The following is a 13,599-nucleotide window of genomic DNA, read 5'->3' on the forward strand; positions in this document are numbered from 1 at the left end:
AACATCTATTTACGAACACTGATAAGTGGTGCACCTTTCATATCAGGTGTCGGTTCAACATGGAACACCTGTGCTCAATATTTCCCATCGTAAGCTGTGAGAACACTTTGCGGTGAACAATGGAAACAAGTGCACGCGATCCACGGGCAGCGCACGTGAGCTCATTCGGTCCCTCCCAACAAATTGGTTTCCCCACCCCACCATCACCACCCAACCTCATCCCTGGGAGACTGGTGGCCCCATGATGAGCATCGTGACGCAGAGCGGACTTCGCTCCCTCGGGGGGGCCACGTGCACGTGAATCTCGGGTCGACAACTGCCGTGTGGTCTAAACTAAGTTTTGGAATCCCCCACGGATGTTGTTACCCCGGTTTGGGTGTTGGACAACGCAGACCTTTTCTCTCGAAGCATCGACGCAATGGATGTCAAGACCGCCGCGGTCGAGGGTCTTCAACCGAACGATCATCGGTCCCCATGTAAGAAGACTAAACGGTTCCTCTGTTGCTTCTCATCAAATTCTCAATGCTTCTTGCTGTGGCTCAGCTGCATGACCTTTACCCAGGCCCTGATGGTCTGCGGCTACCTGAGCAGCGTCATCACCACCGTGGAGAAACGTTTTGGCCTCAAGAGCTCGGAGACCGGTTTCATCGTGAGTTCGTTTGATCTGGGAAACCTGAGCGTGGTGGTCTTTGTCAGTTATTTCGGCGGACGGGGTCATCGTCCCCGGTGGATCGCCGCTGGAGGGATCCTCATCTCACTCGGTGCTCTCCTGTTCTCTGCTCCCCACTTTATTGCTCCACACTATCGGCCGGTCCAGGCGAAAGATCCATCGGTTCCAACACACCTGCTTTGCCCAAGGACGGGATCTGTGACTCTTCCGCCGGTCCACGACCATGGGTTGTCCTGTGATGAGGGTGATGTTGGAGTCGAGAAGGAAAATGGTGAAGACCGAGACTCGAGTCCCTCGTCTGCCTCGTACCTTGCTATATTCGTGATGGCTCAGGTCTTGGTCGGCATTGGCTCAACACCGATCTACACACTTGGATCGACTTACCTGGATGACAATGTGAAGACGGAAAACTCTTCTCTCTACCTGGGTAAGGTCTCGGCACCATGACACCAGCCCACCCAGGTGTATGTCATGTTTTAATGTAGTACCTGTACTGTATGCAGGTATGGCAGAATTTAGAAACTCCTCCGTAAACACCTTTATTTCCATCTCATTATGCCTGACTCCCCTCTACCAATTCCGCCAACCTTTCCATACCGACCCTTCACATCGGGGTAGGCCAATAGGCCCATCATGTGTGTGTCAGATCCACATCAGTCATCACCCGACTCAACCCTCCCCCCCCCACTCCCTCTCCTGTTTTTTCATTTGCTGGTTATGGGTTGGTTTGGTCCTTTGTTTCATCCCCGATTTCCCCCTTCTCTCTTTGCTGTGTTCCATTCAGCTTGTTTTTCCTCCTCCACTTGATCTCATTTCAACTCTTCCCATTTTTCCCCTTCCGTTCTGCTCTCGCTCTTCCATGAGCCTTGACCATGGATTCAAAACAAAAGACACACACAAACACTAACCCCACCCACACCAAAAGTTGTTGTGTGTGACTACATCAGCAATTATCACAGGGGGAGTTGATCTGGTGGGGCTAACAGCTTGTCTTGGTTACATTCGCATGGACGACAAGTTAACGCCTGACAATCAATATCCCGAACCTCGAAAGCATGACATGGGAGATGACTCGCACACATCACCCAATTCCATTTCTGTTTGTGTCCCTGCATCCCTCTACTCCCATTGCTTGTGGATACCTATAATTAAATTCCACACAAAACCTTACCTCTCCTCTTATTGGTCCCCTCCCAGTTTCACCGGAGGGGACAATATTGGTTTGCTCTTCATCTGTCCATCTGTCCGGCCGAGCTGTGGTTTCTCAGACCTTTTCCCCCAAACCCTTTAACATATCAAACTGAAACTTGGGAGGTGGCTTTCTTATGATAAGCTGGAGAACAAGTTCGAGTTTCAGGGCGTTTCGTCAATTTTTCATAGTTTATGTCCCTTTTGAAACGTAGAGAATATCACATCAGCAATTCTCACTCTTGTTTATTCTCAAGCTCTGCTCCCTGGTCCTGCTCTGCTCCCTGGTCCTGCTAGCTGCTCCCTGTCCCTGGTCCTGCTCTGCTCCCTGTCCCTGGTCCTGCTCTGCTCCCTGTCCCTGGTCCTGCTCTGCTCCCTGTCCCTGGTCCTGCTAGCTGCTAGCTGCTCTCTGGTCCTGGTCCTGCTCTGCTCCCTGTCCCTGGTCCTGCTCTGCTCCCTGTCTCTGGTCCTGTCCATATCCGACCTGGTAAAAAGCTTTCTCACATCTTTTATCAATGCCCTCCATTACTTTGAACATTTCTGATGAGATCTCAAAAATAAGTCCGGTCTCCCTCGGCCGCTGCACATGGTCTAAGTCTATCTCGTCCTGGGATCAATCTTCTGCTCCACCATGAACCCCTTCAGTGGCAGCTATGTTCTTTCTCCCTCTTATCATCCAACCCTTTTTGTTTGCTCGATGCAGCTTCCGAACCACACACACCTCCACGCATACATTTCGCATTTACTTGCATACCAGCAGAAGCCCATGGTAAAAAAATACCAGGTATTTGCAAAAAAGGAAGTCTTTTATTCTTACGCTGGGTGAAAGGTCAAAATAGGTGATGAGAATATGAGAGCGGTCACTTCGCTGACGGAGATGCCAATGTTTGCTGTGATGGCTAATCAATAGGGCAAGAAGAAAAAGGGTTCTTGGGAGTGCAGGGATAACCAGCGTCGCAAGTTGGCGTTTGCAGTTTCATCACGTGTACCCGTGTACCCATCTATCTATAATTCCAGCAATGTGTGTCTGTGTCTGTGTCTGTGTGTCTGTGACCGCTGTTTCTCAACAACCACTGGTCCGATCTCATTGAAACTTGCCAGGTATATTGCTGGGGACCTGAGGATGTGCCTTTTCAAGGTTTGATATTAATCGGACAAGTGGTTCCCAAGTTATGGCCATTTATTTACCAAACCAATGACAGGACACGTTGCTGTGTAGGCGTGGCCGTTGGGGAAGAGATCCTCAGTTACCAATGACAGGACACGTTTCTGTAGTGCATGTGGTGCATGGAAACATGTAGTGCTACTAACAGTAGTGCATGGAAACTCAGGAAGTTTTCCCTAACAGGTTGTGGCAGTTTGTCTGATGCAGCATGTATTGGGTAGCACTTCCGCTTCTTTGATGTTCCAGAAACCATCCATACTTGAGCTGCTCTGGTTGGAATGAAGTGTAGGAGAAGCAGCAAAACATCTGTGTCACTGCACATGACCACCAACCTTTCATATCCTTCACTGACTGCCTCACATGAATGGAGTATCAGCCTCTTCATGGTTGCCATGAAGTCTGACTGTTTCCCTTATTTTTGATCTGGCATCGGTAGCATTGGAGAATCCACTTCCTGTTACCACTTCACATCTTTCGGGGAGATCTTCACCCTTCTGCATGATTCTCTCGGAAAGGAACCTTGCAAGATCTGCCTTGTTCGCATCTGAGGGGATGAAATTGCTCCAAACCTGGGGTAGAGGGACATCTGGCCCTTCAATGATCTTGCGAATCGGTTTCTTCTTGCCCATTCTCTTTGCTCGAGTCACAGCCTTGATCGACTCATCTCCAGTGTAGCGGTCAAACACTACGTCAACTCTTGTTGTGTGTTCACCAAAGTGGTTCGGCACAGTGCGCATAACAACATCAGCATAGTCGCCAAATGTCTGGCAACCATGGGGCTTCCCAAGTGTCTGGATTAGTGCATGGCCATCAATCAGCACACGTGTCTTCATATCAGCTTCTGGAACATCTGAGGGTACACTTATTCCAGCCATCAATATACTGACCAGCTCTGCCTTTGGGGTTGAGTTCATCTGACCTCCGAGCTTTGCCAAAAACAGCGGCACTGGGGCAAGCTCATGCTTCAGGATAGACTCCATTTCAACTGACCGGCCAGCAGTTACAGCATTTAGTAGCTGCTGCATCAACTTTCGGTCAGCTTTGATGGATTTCTGTGCACTCTGGTGAGTTGAAATTGCCGTCTTGTACATATTGGCAAAGGTTTTTGAGTAGTGCTTTCTGAGAGTATCATAGAACTGTACACTTCCATCAACCAGTCGCAGCTTCACATTTGATACCAGGTACTGCTTCCCTCGATCTTCTGCTGTGAGGAGATCATTGACCACATCACTGGGCGCAATGTCTTTTGTTGCTGGTGAAACAAGTGGGACATCCCTATCCTCGCCTTCATCTTCTCCATCTTCTGGTGATGCAGTGCGCACTCTGAAAACATCAAACCTTTCAAGCTGTTTGGCAAGCTTCCTCACATCATCAGCATCACGCTTCCGTCGTGATGCGAGGCTATCAGAACGATTCAAAATAGATTATTCCTCTTCATCTTCCAGGCCAAAGAGACATCTGGTATCCTGTGAGATGTGTGATCGTTCTGACCACGTGACACAGAACCTGTCTCTTGCTTGGTTATTTCTTGTGATACCAATGATGCCATTTTGCATCTTGCAGGTTTTGTTCACCCATTATGTGGCCTTATCAGGTGGCACCTGGTTAAAATGTCTCCTTGACCTTTTCACAACGAAGTTCCCATCCATGAATTCAGCAGACACCTCTGCTGCTGTCTTCTCGAGGCTTCTCATGTCTGCAAGATAGACAGGACCCCATCTGGCATAATTCGTGTGGTCATAGATGGTCAACCATGGCAACATTGCAGCAACTGCCTCCAGATGCAAAGTACAGTTGTCCTCCCTCTCAGCCCTGATGAAGTCCAGCAGAATCTCCACCATACCCATGTATGCTGACCATAATCTGAAGTTTGGGTTATCTGACTGTGTTCTCTCAAAGTCTTCAATCAGGTTTTGAACCTTCTCACTGCTCAGGACATTTGACAGTTGGCCCACTGCAGCCTGGAGGTCTTCTCTGACATCACCCCCTCTGTTTTGTTTGAACAGCTCGGCAACATTTTGGGCAAGTTCTTTCACTTCCACATCTTGTTGGAGACTCTTCTCAACCAGCCATGATTCAAACAAAGGCCACTTGATCCTCCATAGGGCTTCATATGTCAGCTGGTGTCCCCTTACAGCACGATAGTAGGCTTTGCCATCCAGCATCGTCTCTGTTGTGTTTGTGGCAAACACACCTGCTTCTGTCCACAGGTCATCCAGTCCTGCACTTTCCATGTGCTGCCCAATAGCTTTCAGGAAGTTGAAGCAGATCTGAAGTCCTCCCATGAGAAAAATGACGTTCTCATACTTCGGATTGGCCCATACCAGTTCCTTGCCCCGACTGTAGAGTGGCTGGTCTGCTGTGGTTATCGTGTGCTTCTGCCCCACATGACTTGATATGTCCATAAAGCGATGGATCACAGTGGTGAGTGTATCATTGTCATCTGCTGGTGCTTGAAGTATGGGAAGCATCCCTGCTGTTGTTACAGGAGGGTCAGAGACACTGATCGCTTCATTCAGTGCTCCCCAGGCAGGAACGGACTGATCATCTTCACCATCATGCATCCGTGACGCAACCCAGTCCAAATCTTTGGCATGGGCCTTCTCTCTTTCATCATCTTCAGCATTGTGGAACCATTCCATCCCAATCTTCTTCTGTCCACTGAAAGATGGTGAGGGTTTCTGCCTTGATGCCAAGGTAGCCACGAGCCAGGTCAAGCCTTTGAAACTCATGCAGAGCACCAGGCCTTATAGCTCTTGATCTTAAGAGGCTCTTTCCACCTGGGTCCTTTCCACTTGCAGTATCTTCTCTTTGTTCTGGAGATGAACCTCTCTGACAGACCATCATCTGCGTGCAGTGGAACGTATTCTTTCCATCAAGAGTTGCTCAAGCACGTCTATGTTGTCACAAGAACAGTAGATCATCCGCTTCTTGATAATGTTGTCTGGGACATAGACATAACCGTTCTTGGCAAACCTGTCCAGTACTTCATTCGCTATGCTCGTGTCAAACCTTCGAACAGTGCCAATGCCTATGTTGTGGTTGGCTGCATGGAACGGGTCAACAAGAGCCTCAGAGCGAGTAGCCTGGTGGAGAGCAAGCCCAAGACCAATGTGCTTTGGTGTCAACTTCCGTTTATGGGACACCCCATAAACAATGTCTTGGGCAAAACTGCACACAGTCTGTTTGATGGTATTGTCTTCATCTGTCTCCTCATAAAGGTTATTTATGCCCCCCAAAGAGCAAGTGAAGGAACATGTACAAGCTTTCTGGGATCGTTTGATCAGCATGCTCTTGATCAAGTCCATGCCATGTGCTCGAGTGTCCTGGTGTGTCGAGCAGATCCTGCCTGACTCTGAGGGCAACGTGCACCATCTCTTGAAAGATGTTGCCTTGTGCAAACTTGAGTGTTCCACCGTCTCCATCTTCATTTGATTCTGATTCTGATGAGAACATTCCATGCTCTATGGATTTGGTCAGTGTTCTGGAGATCAAGAAATCTGACTTGTCACCGGGGTACATCAGGAGTGATCCCCTGGATAGAGGTTTCACATAACAGGCCTTTGGTCCAACGAGCTCTTGAACCACTTCATAGAAAGTTGTTCTCCTGGACTGGTATTTTGGTGGTACACATTTGCCCATTTCACTGCCCATCCTCTCGTATATGTCATACACGTGACCACGAGACAAACCTACACACAAGTCTCTGCATATCATCATCCATGCACTCATCCTCCACTGGCTGTTGTGATTCCCTGGCTGATCCTGGTCTTGCAGAATGTCTTTCAAAGGATATCAAACAGCAAGATGATGGCAACCTTCAGCTGCTGTCAGGTCGCTGACTCCTGACAATCTTGAACTCATCACCGGGTGAACTTTGGAACGCTCAATCAATTCTGCAGACTTCTCCAGAGTTTCCACCCTGTGAACTTTTCTTTTGCCCTCTTCTTGGCAAAACATGCATCGGGACCAATTCATTGCTCGTTGGGTGCTTCGTCGGGTGGGTACTGAAGTAGTGCTGGAGCATGGATCAAGACCATGATGGGATGCTAGCTGTGCTGATGACTGGTGCTGTTTCTTTAGTCTACTTAGCTTGCTCTCAGAGGTGAATGTGGAGTAGCAGGTTTTGTGCCACCTGTGTTCCATTGCATGGAATTCTTCCTCTGAAAGCACCTCAAGTCTCTCAAGGATGTCTACATTGGTGGTGTCACCCAGTTTTCGCCTCTGATCAGCGACTGTCCTTGTTCTGTTTTTTTCTTTCTGTGGATGCTGTGCGGAGGTCACGTGAACTGCTCTGACAAAAAAAGGCGTGAGAGCTTGTCTGTGTCTTTGCTCTCTCTCTTTTACGCTTGATAATTCTAATTGATACAGGGTCCATGGCTGGCTACTATACTACTGCTTTCAAACTGTGGAAGCTTCTCGCAATCTGAAAATACAGTGTACACAGTGGTTATAACCACCGAGCACACCGCTATATACACTACATCTGGTACAGATTTGGCAGGAAGCATGCCTATCTCCAACTGGAAATAAAATAACAACATGTTAATGGTGTACAAGTTCTGGACGTACTGAGAACAAAGCAACATCGGACATGGTAAAATACCCAAAAGAATATAACAGAAAAATGGCAATGTTTGCCTTTCATTCTCTTAAAACTCTATAAATTAAGGTATATTTTCAGTTTAACCATCCACAATGCAAAAATACACTTGCTACAATATACAAGCTTTGGTTTTATTGATACGTTCAATAAAATAGGCACCGGTTTCATCAAAATAGTCAAAAACCCCAAAATCGACCATCAATGACATTGGTGACCTTCAAAATGACCTTGAAATTGAAATTTGGCGATGGCATCCACCGACATTCTTTTTACCTTGCCGCAGTGGAATGAACCAACATGGATTCCTGCGATTAACAAGCGATGCCGCGAAAAAAAATTCTTGGACTTTTCGATTTTTGGCTGGTCCACTAAGGGGAGATACGGCCATTGAAAGCATAACTTAAAGTTGCGGCATGGTCACAATGCTACATGGCCATTTTGGTCTGGATCTGGTTGTCGGTTTCTGAGAAGAAATTTTTTGAATGAAAGACCAATGTTTGGACGAAAACCCTCATTAAATTGGTGGATCGGGACAGGTAGCACAACCCCATAAGACATTACTGTCCTGATGTATTGTTCTAAGTTCTGCCCGTATCGCACAGGGAGTTGTGGAAATGATGTTTTAGTGAAAATGAGGGGCTCAGGTAGGGGGCCCTGGCCTCCTTCTTGGGGAGATACGGCCATGAGGAACAGAACTTGAGGTTTGGGCATGGTCCTGATGCCTCGCGACGGTTTCTGAGAAGATTTTTGAATAAAATACCAATAATTGGGATAACTGCCCCCTTACACCCTTTATAGGGGACACAACCCCATGAGACCTTGCTGTCCTGATGGATCACACTAAGTTTGGTCCATATTGGTCAGATAGTTTCTGAAGAGGAGACATTTTAGTCAAATGTTAACGGACGGACATACGTATATAACATAAATATATCGCAAATACATTTCTCGCACTGAAAATAAAGAAATGTAATGAAAAAGTAATCTTGGAACTATTTAAGCTCGACATGTGGAGATTCAAAACTTATTACCCTTTAAATCATTTTGACCCTGACAATAATGGATCGAGATATATATATATATATATATATATATATGTATATATATATATATATATATATATATATATATATATATATATATATATATATATATGTATATATACATACATTCACAATAGTGAGGTATGCTTATAAATTGTGTAAGCAAACGAACCGTGCTTCCCGATTCTCAGGTCGCTCACCTGCATTTGATTTTTTATTTTTTTATTTTTTTTTCATTTATGGAAGCTTTCCAACGGTTCGATGATTATTATTATATATTTTTTCCTGATGTATCGGCTTCGATGTCCATCGGCACACAAAATTACTGTGCTTTCCCATTGTCTCAGGTCACTCAACTGCATTTTTTTTTTTCATTTATTAAGATTCTCATTTATATTATTTATTTTTCATTGTTTTTTCGTCCCAGTGTATCGGCTTCGATATCTATCGGCATGCAAAATTTGAGCTTTCTACATCACCCAGAAGGTGCCAATCTTAATATCAGTCAGTGAATGAGTTGGTCAGTGGTAAGAAAGAGCTTTATATATTCAAGTATATATATATATATATATATATATATATATATATATATATATATATATATATATATATATATATATTATAGCCTGGTGTTGGCGCAGTGGTTAGGGCAGCGACTTCGGATCCAAAAGGTCCTGAGTTCAAGCCCCGTTGAGGCACTGAATTAATACACCAGGGGGTTGACTCAGCCTGTCATCCTTCCGAGGTCGGCGAAATGAGTACCAGTATACTGGGCCGGTGTATACGCCGGTTAAAATAGGTGTACCATATCCCTGTTTTGTAAGAGGCGACCAGGGTTGCGTCAGGAAGGGCATCCGGCGTAAAACATGTGCCAAATCACTATGCGGATCATACGGATGATCCGCTGTGGCGACTCCTATCGGGAGCAGCCGAAAGAAGAAGATATATATATATATATCTACGAGGTGTGTTCAAAAGGTATCCAACCTTAATTTTTCGTGCGTAAACAAATGAAGTTAGGGAGGCATGGTTTGGTGCATGTATGTAGGCGATCCTAATCCGTTTGCGTGAATATTTTCCCGCCTGCAGAAGCTGTCAGTCGCCGACAGACCGCCGATGAGTGAGGAAGTGTAAGTGAGCGCCGTCGGATTTTCGTTTTTGACAAAATGACGGATCACTGTGTTCTCATCGCTAGTGATCACTGTGTTGAAGAAGTTGGGATCGCTGTTCACAGTCTCCAGCATGTCCTGTGCGATCTCCAAATGGAGTTGCTTCTGCTCGATCGTTAGCAGCTTTGGCACGAACTTTGCTGAGATTCTCCTTAAGCCCAAATCCTCAGTCACAATGGAATGAACGGATCCAATGCTGATGCCCGCCTCGTCTGCAAGTTCTCTGATCGTTATTAGACGATCCTGCATCAGCAGGGTCCTCACTTGGTCAATGACGATCTCATTTCGGGATGTTGAGGGCCTACCAGAACGTGCTTCACTTTCCACTGATGTGCGACCATCTTTGAAGCGGTTGTACCACTCTTTTATCTGTGTGGTGCCCATTGCTTCGTTCCCGAAGGCCTGTTGAATCTTGCGGATCGTTTCCACTTGGGAATCGCCAAGCTTTACACAAAATTTGAGGCAGTATTGTTGTTCAAGTTTTCCCGTCATTTTGTCAAAAACGAAAATCCGACGGTGCTCACTTACACTTCCTCACTCATCGGTGGTCTGTCGGCGACTGACAGCTTCTGCAGGCGGGAAAATATTCACGCAAACGGATTAGGATCGCCTACATACGTGCACCAAACCACGCCTCGCTAGCTTCATTTATTTCCGCACGAAAAATTAAGGTTGGATACTTTATAAACACACCTTGTGTTATATATTTATATATCTATATATATATATATATATATTTTTTATATTTTATTTATATATATATGTATATATATTTTATTTATATATATATTTATATATATATATATATATATATATATATTTTTTATATTTTATTTATATATATATGTATATATATTTTATTTATATATATTTTATATGTGGATGTTTTTTTTTTCTGTCTGATTGAAATACAGCAACGTAATGATGATGACGTTGTCTATTTTCAATGGTTCATTTGTTGTGCTTTGTCACGTGTAGTTTTGTGCGATAATAATGAATAAGTGGAATCCCGTCCAATCCACTGACTTGTTTTTCACACACCAACAGTATTATCCAGATCCAGTGAAATCAAGTTTATTACATTTTATTTCACTACAACCTTTCACTAAAAAAAAAACTTTCAAACCGTGAGCCAGAAACAACAACCACACAGGCCGTTCCTTCGCTCTCGCGTGCCCGTACGTGCGTGCAACCCCCCCCCCCCCAAAAAACTTTCAAACAACCACACAGGCCGTTCATTCGCTCTCGCGTGCCCGTACGTGCGTGCAACCCCCCCAAACAAAAACTTTCAAACAACTACACAGGCCGTTCCTTCGCTCTCGCGTGCCCGTACGTGCGTGCAACCCCCCACCCCAAAAAAAAACTTTCAAACAACCACACAGGCCGTTCCTTCGCTCTCGTGAACGACGACTGGATTGGGGCATTGTGTTTATCTATAAATGCGGATAAGAAATCGAGAAATTATTAGAATACATTTTGTCCTCACTATCCGGAAGTGGTGCGTGCCCATACAGAATGTTCACATGCATTCCATGAATTATCGCTTGTATTGAAGTAACAACTGCTGTGATACTTACACACACACACACACACACACACACACACACACACACACACACACACACACACACACACACACACACACACACACACACACACACACACACACACACACACACACACACACACACACAGTAAATTAAAATCAAGTTTACCTCCCTGTCTTTGCTTGCCATAACATTCGCTGCCATTGACCATTGCCACTCCTACGCAACAGTAACTAAGGCGCCGATCCCCATCGTAACCGGCACGGCCCGTGACGTCATCGTTGGCCGGCCGCGCACCGGCCTACGCAGCATCGTGTCCTTTCATTGGTTTGGTAAATAAATGGCCATAACTAAGGAAGGAACCACTTGTCCAATTAATATCAAACCTTGAAAAGGCACGTACTCAGGTCCCCAGCAATATAGCTGGCAAGTTTCAATTAGATCAGACCAGTGGTTGTGGAGAACCAGCGGACACACACACACACACACACACACACACACACACACACACACACACACACACACACACACACACACACACACACACACACACACACACACACACACACACACACACATTGCTGGAATTATAGATAGATGTTATTTTTATTTTTATTTTATTTTTTAAATTTTGTTTCCCATGATGTCCTGCTGATCTTGCACTCGTGTGGTTAGAACAAGCTTTTTCAATTGGTTCATGCTCAAAAAGGATGCGGCATGCATTTATCATTTTAATATGTCATACATTAAAATTTCATCCTTCCACCCTTCCCCACCTCCCTCCTCTCCTCCCTCTTCCCCTCCCTCTTCCCCTCCCTCTTCCCCTCCCTCTTCCCCTCCCTCTTCCCCTCCCTCCTCCCCTCCCTCCGCCCCTCCCTCTTTCCCCTCCCTCCTCCCTCCCCTCCCTTCCCTCCTCCCCCTTCCCTACTCCCCTCCTACCCCTCCCCTCCCTCCTCCCCTCCTTCCCTCCCCTCCTCCCCTCCTTCCCTCCCTCCTCCTCCCTCCTCCTCTCCCTCTCCCTCCTCTCCTCCCTCCTCCCCTTTCCCATGTACAATGCAAAAATGCAAGTTATTTCCACACGTGACTTGTGATACCCTCTGCCACCATCTCCAAGTGGTGCTAGATGATGCACATTTACTTGGAGATTTTTTTTTTATGTAGACCTTCCCTCCCGAACCCCCACGACGACAAATGAAACCAAGTAGCCCATGTTCACCACGAAGTCGAACTTGGTCCATGTGCCAAGTTTGGTGGCAATTGGCCCAGTAGTTTTGGCCTGATTGGTGTTACAGCCACAGACACTCAGAGAGAATGACACGTTTATCAGATAGACATGTGCATCTTCCCCATTACATACTGTTGGTGTAATAAAGTATTCATCGAGAAGGATTGAAACCTGTGGTTAAATTTCACCAATCAACGTAATTTTTCGAACTCGTCGACAACAATTAGAGTTGATGAAAAATAATTGGTGCCTCGTGCACAACACCGCCGGAGAAAATAACCATGCAACACCTGTGGGATTTAGACCACCTGATTTCTTGGACAACTGAAGGGACTTGGTGTGGAGAGGTGTGGATGCGAGTCAAAACCCTCTCCATGAACCCATATTATGTGCAATGCCTTGAATCCCCTTCCCCACTCCGTTCACATGTCATCATCGATCCACTTCATCGCCGAATACGGCATCTCACATCTGACATACGAATGACCAGGAAACATATGTATGTGTCCTCCATAACTCCAAAAACATGAAACCGAGCAGCTTGAAACTTTGCATGCACACCAAGAAAACTCCAAGGAAGTGCATGACTGAAAATTGGATGTTTGGGCTAATTAAAACACCCCTTTTGAAGATAATTAACGGCCTTATTTAATTATAATCCTTCATCAGGCGATCGTTGGCCACCGCGTTGTCTGGGGTCTTTAGGTATTTCCTTGGTAACCTCGCTGGGGTGTGAATTCGTTTCCTTGGTAACCTCGGTGGGTCTGAAGCCGCCATGTTTTTTTTGGCCTGCTCAACCATGCCTTGACTTGCTTGGAACAGGCCGCAATGATTTCTTTACGATAAAGTATTTTTTTTTTCCACTTTCCTCACTCACATCGAATGCCTGTTCATCATAGCTATGAATTGTTGTGTACATCGCTTTTGTGAGTATTATGAGTTTTCAAATTAGGAGCTTGAAGCGATTTCATACATTACGTGATATG

At 45.7% G+C, this 13,599-nt stretch overlaps 1 protein-coding gene across 1 annotated transcript in view; it reads left to right on the forward strand.

Moving 5' to 3' along the window:
- Nucleotides 1-217: 217 nt before the first annotated feature.
- The window catches only part of LOC147017425 (solute carrier organic anion transporter family member 5A1-like), a 55,744-nt gene continuing 42,362 nt past the window's right edge, over nucleotides 218-13,599 (forward strand). The window contains exon 1 of the mRNA XM_085847083.1: nucleotides 218-1,097. Coding sequence (XP_085703209.1) covers nucleotides 419-1,097 — 679 coding nt within the window. The 5' untranslated portion in view covers nucleotides 218-418. The remainder of the gene's footprint in view (nucleotides 1,098-13,599) is intronic.

Source organism: Eptatretus burgeri, chromosome 11 (assembly GCF_056783735.1).
Source record: "Eptatretus burgeri isolate ZD-2024b chromosome 11, Ebu_testis_v1, whole genome shotgun sequence".
Classification (NCBI taxonomy): Eukaryota; Metazoa; Chordata; class Myxini; order Myxiniformes; family Myxinidae; genus Eptatretus; species Eptatretus burgeri.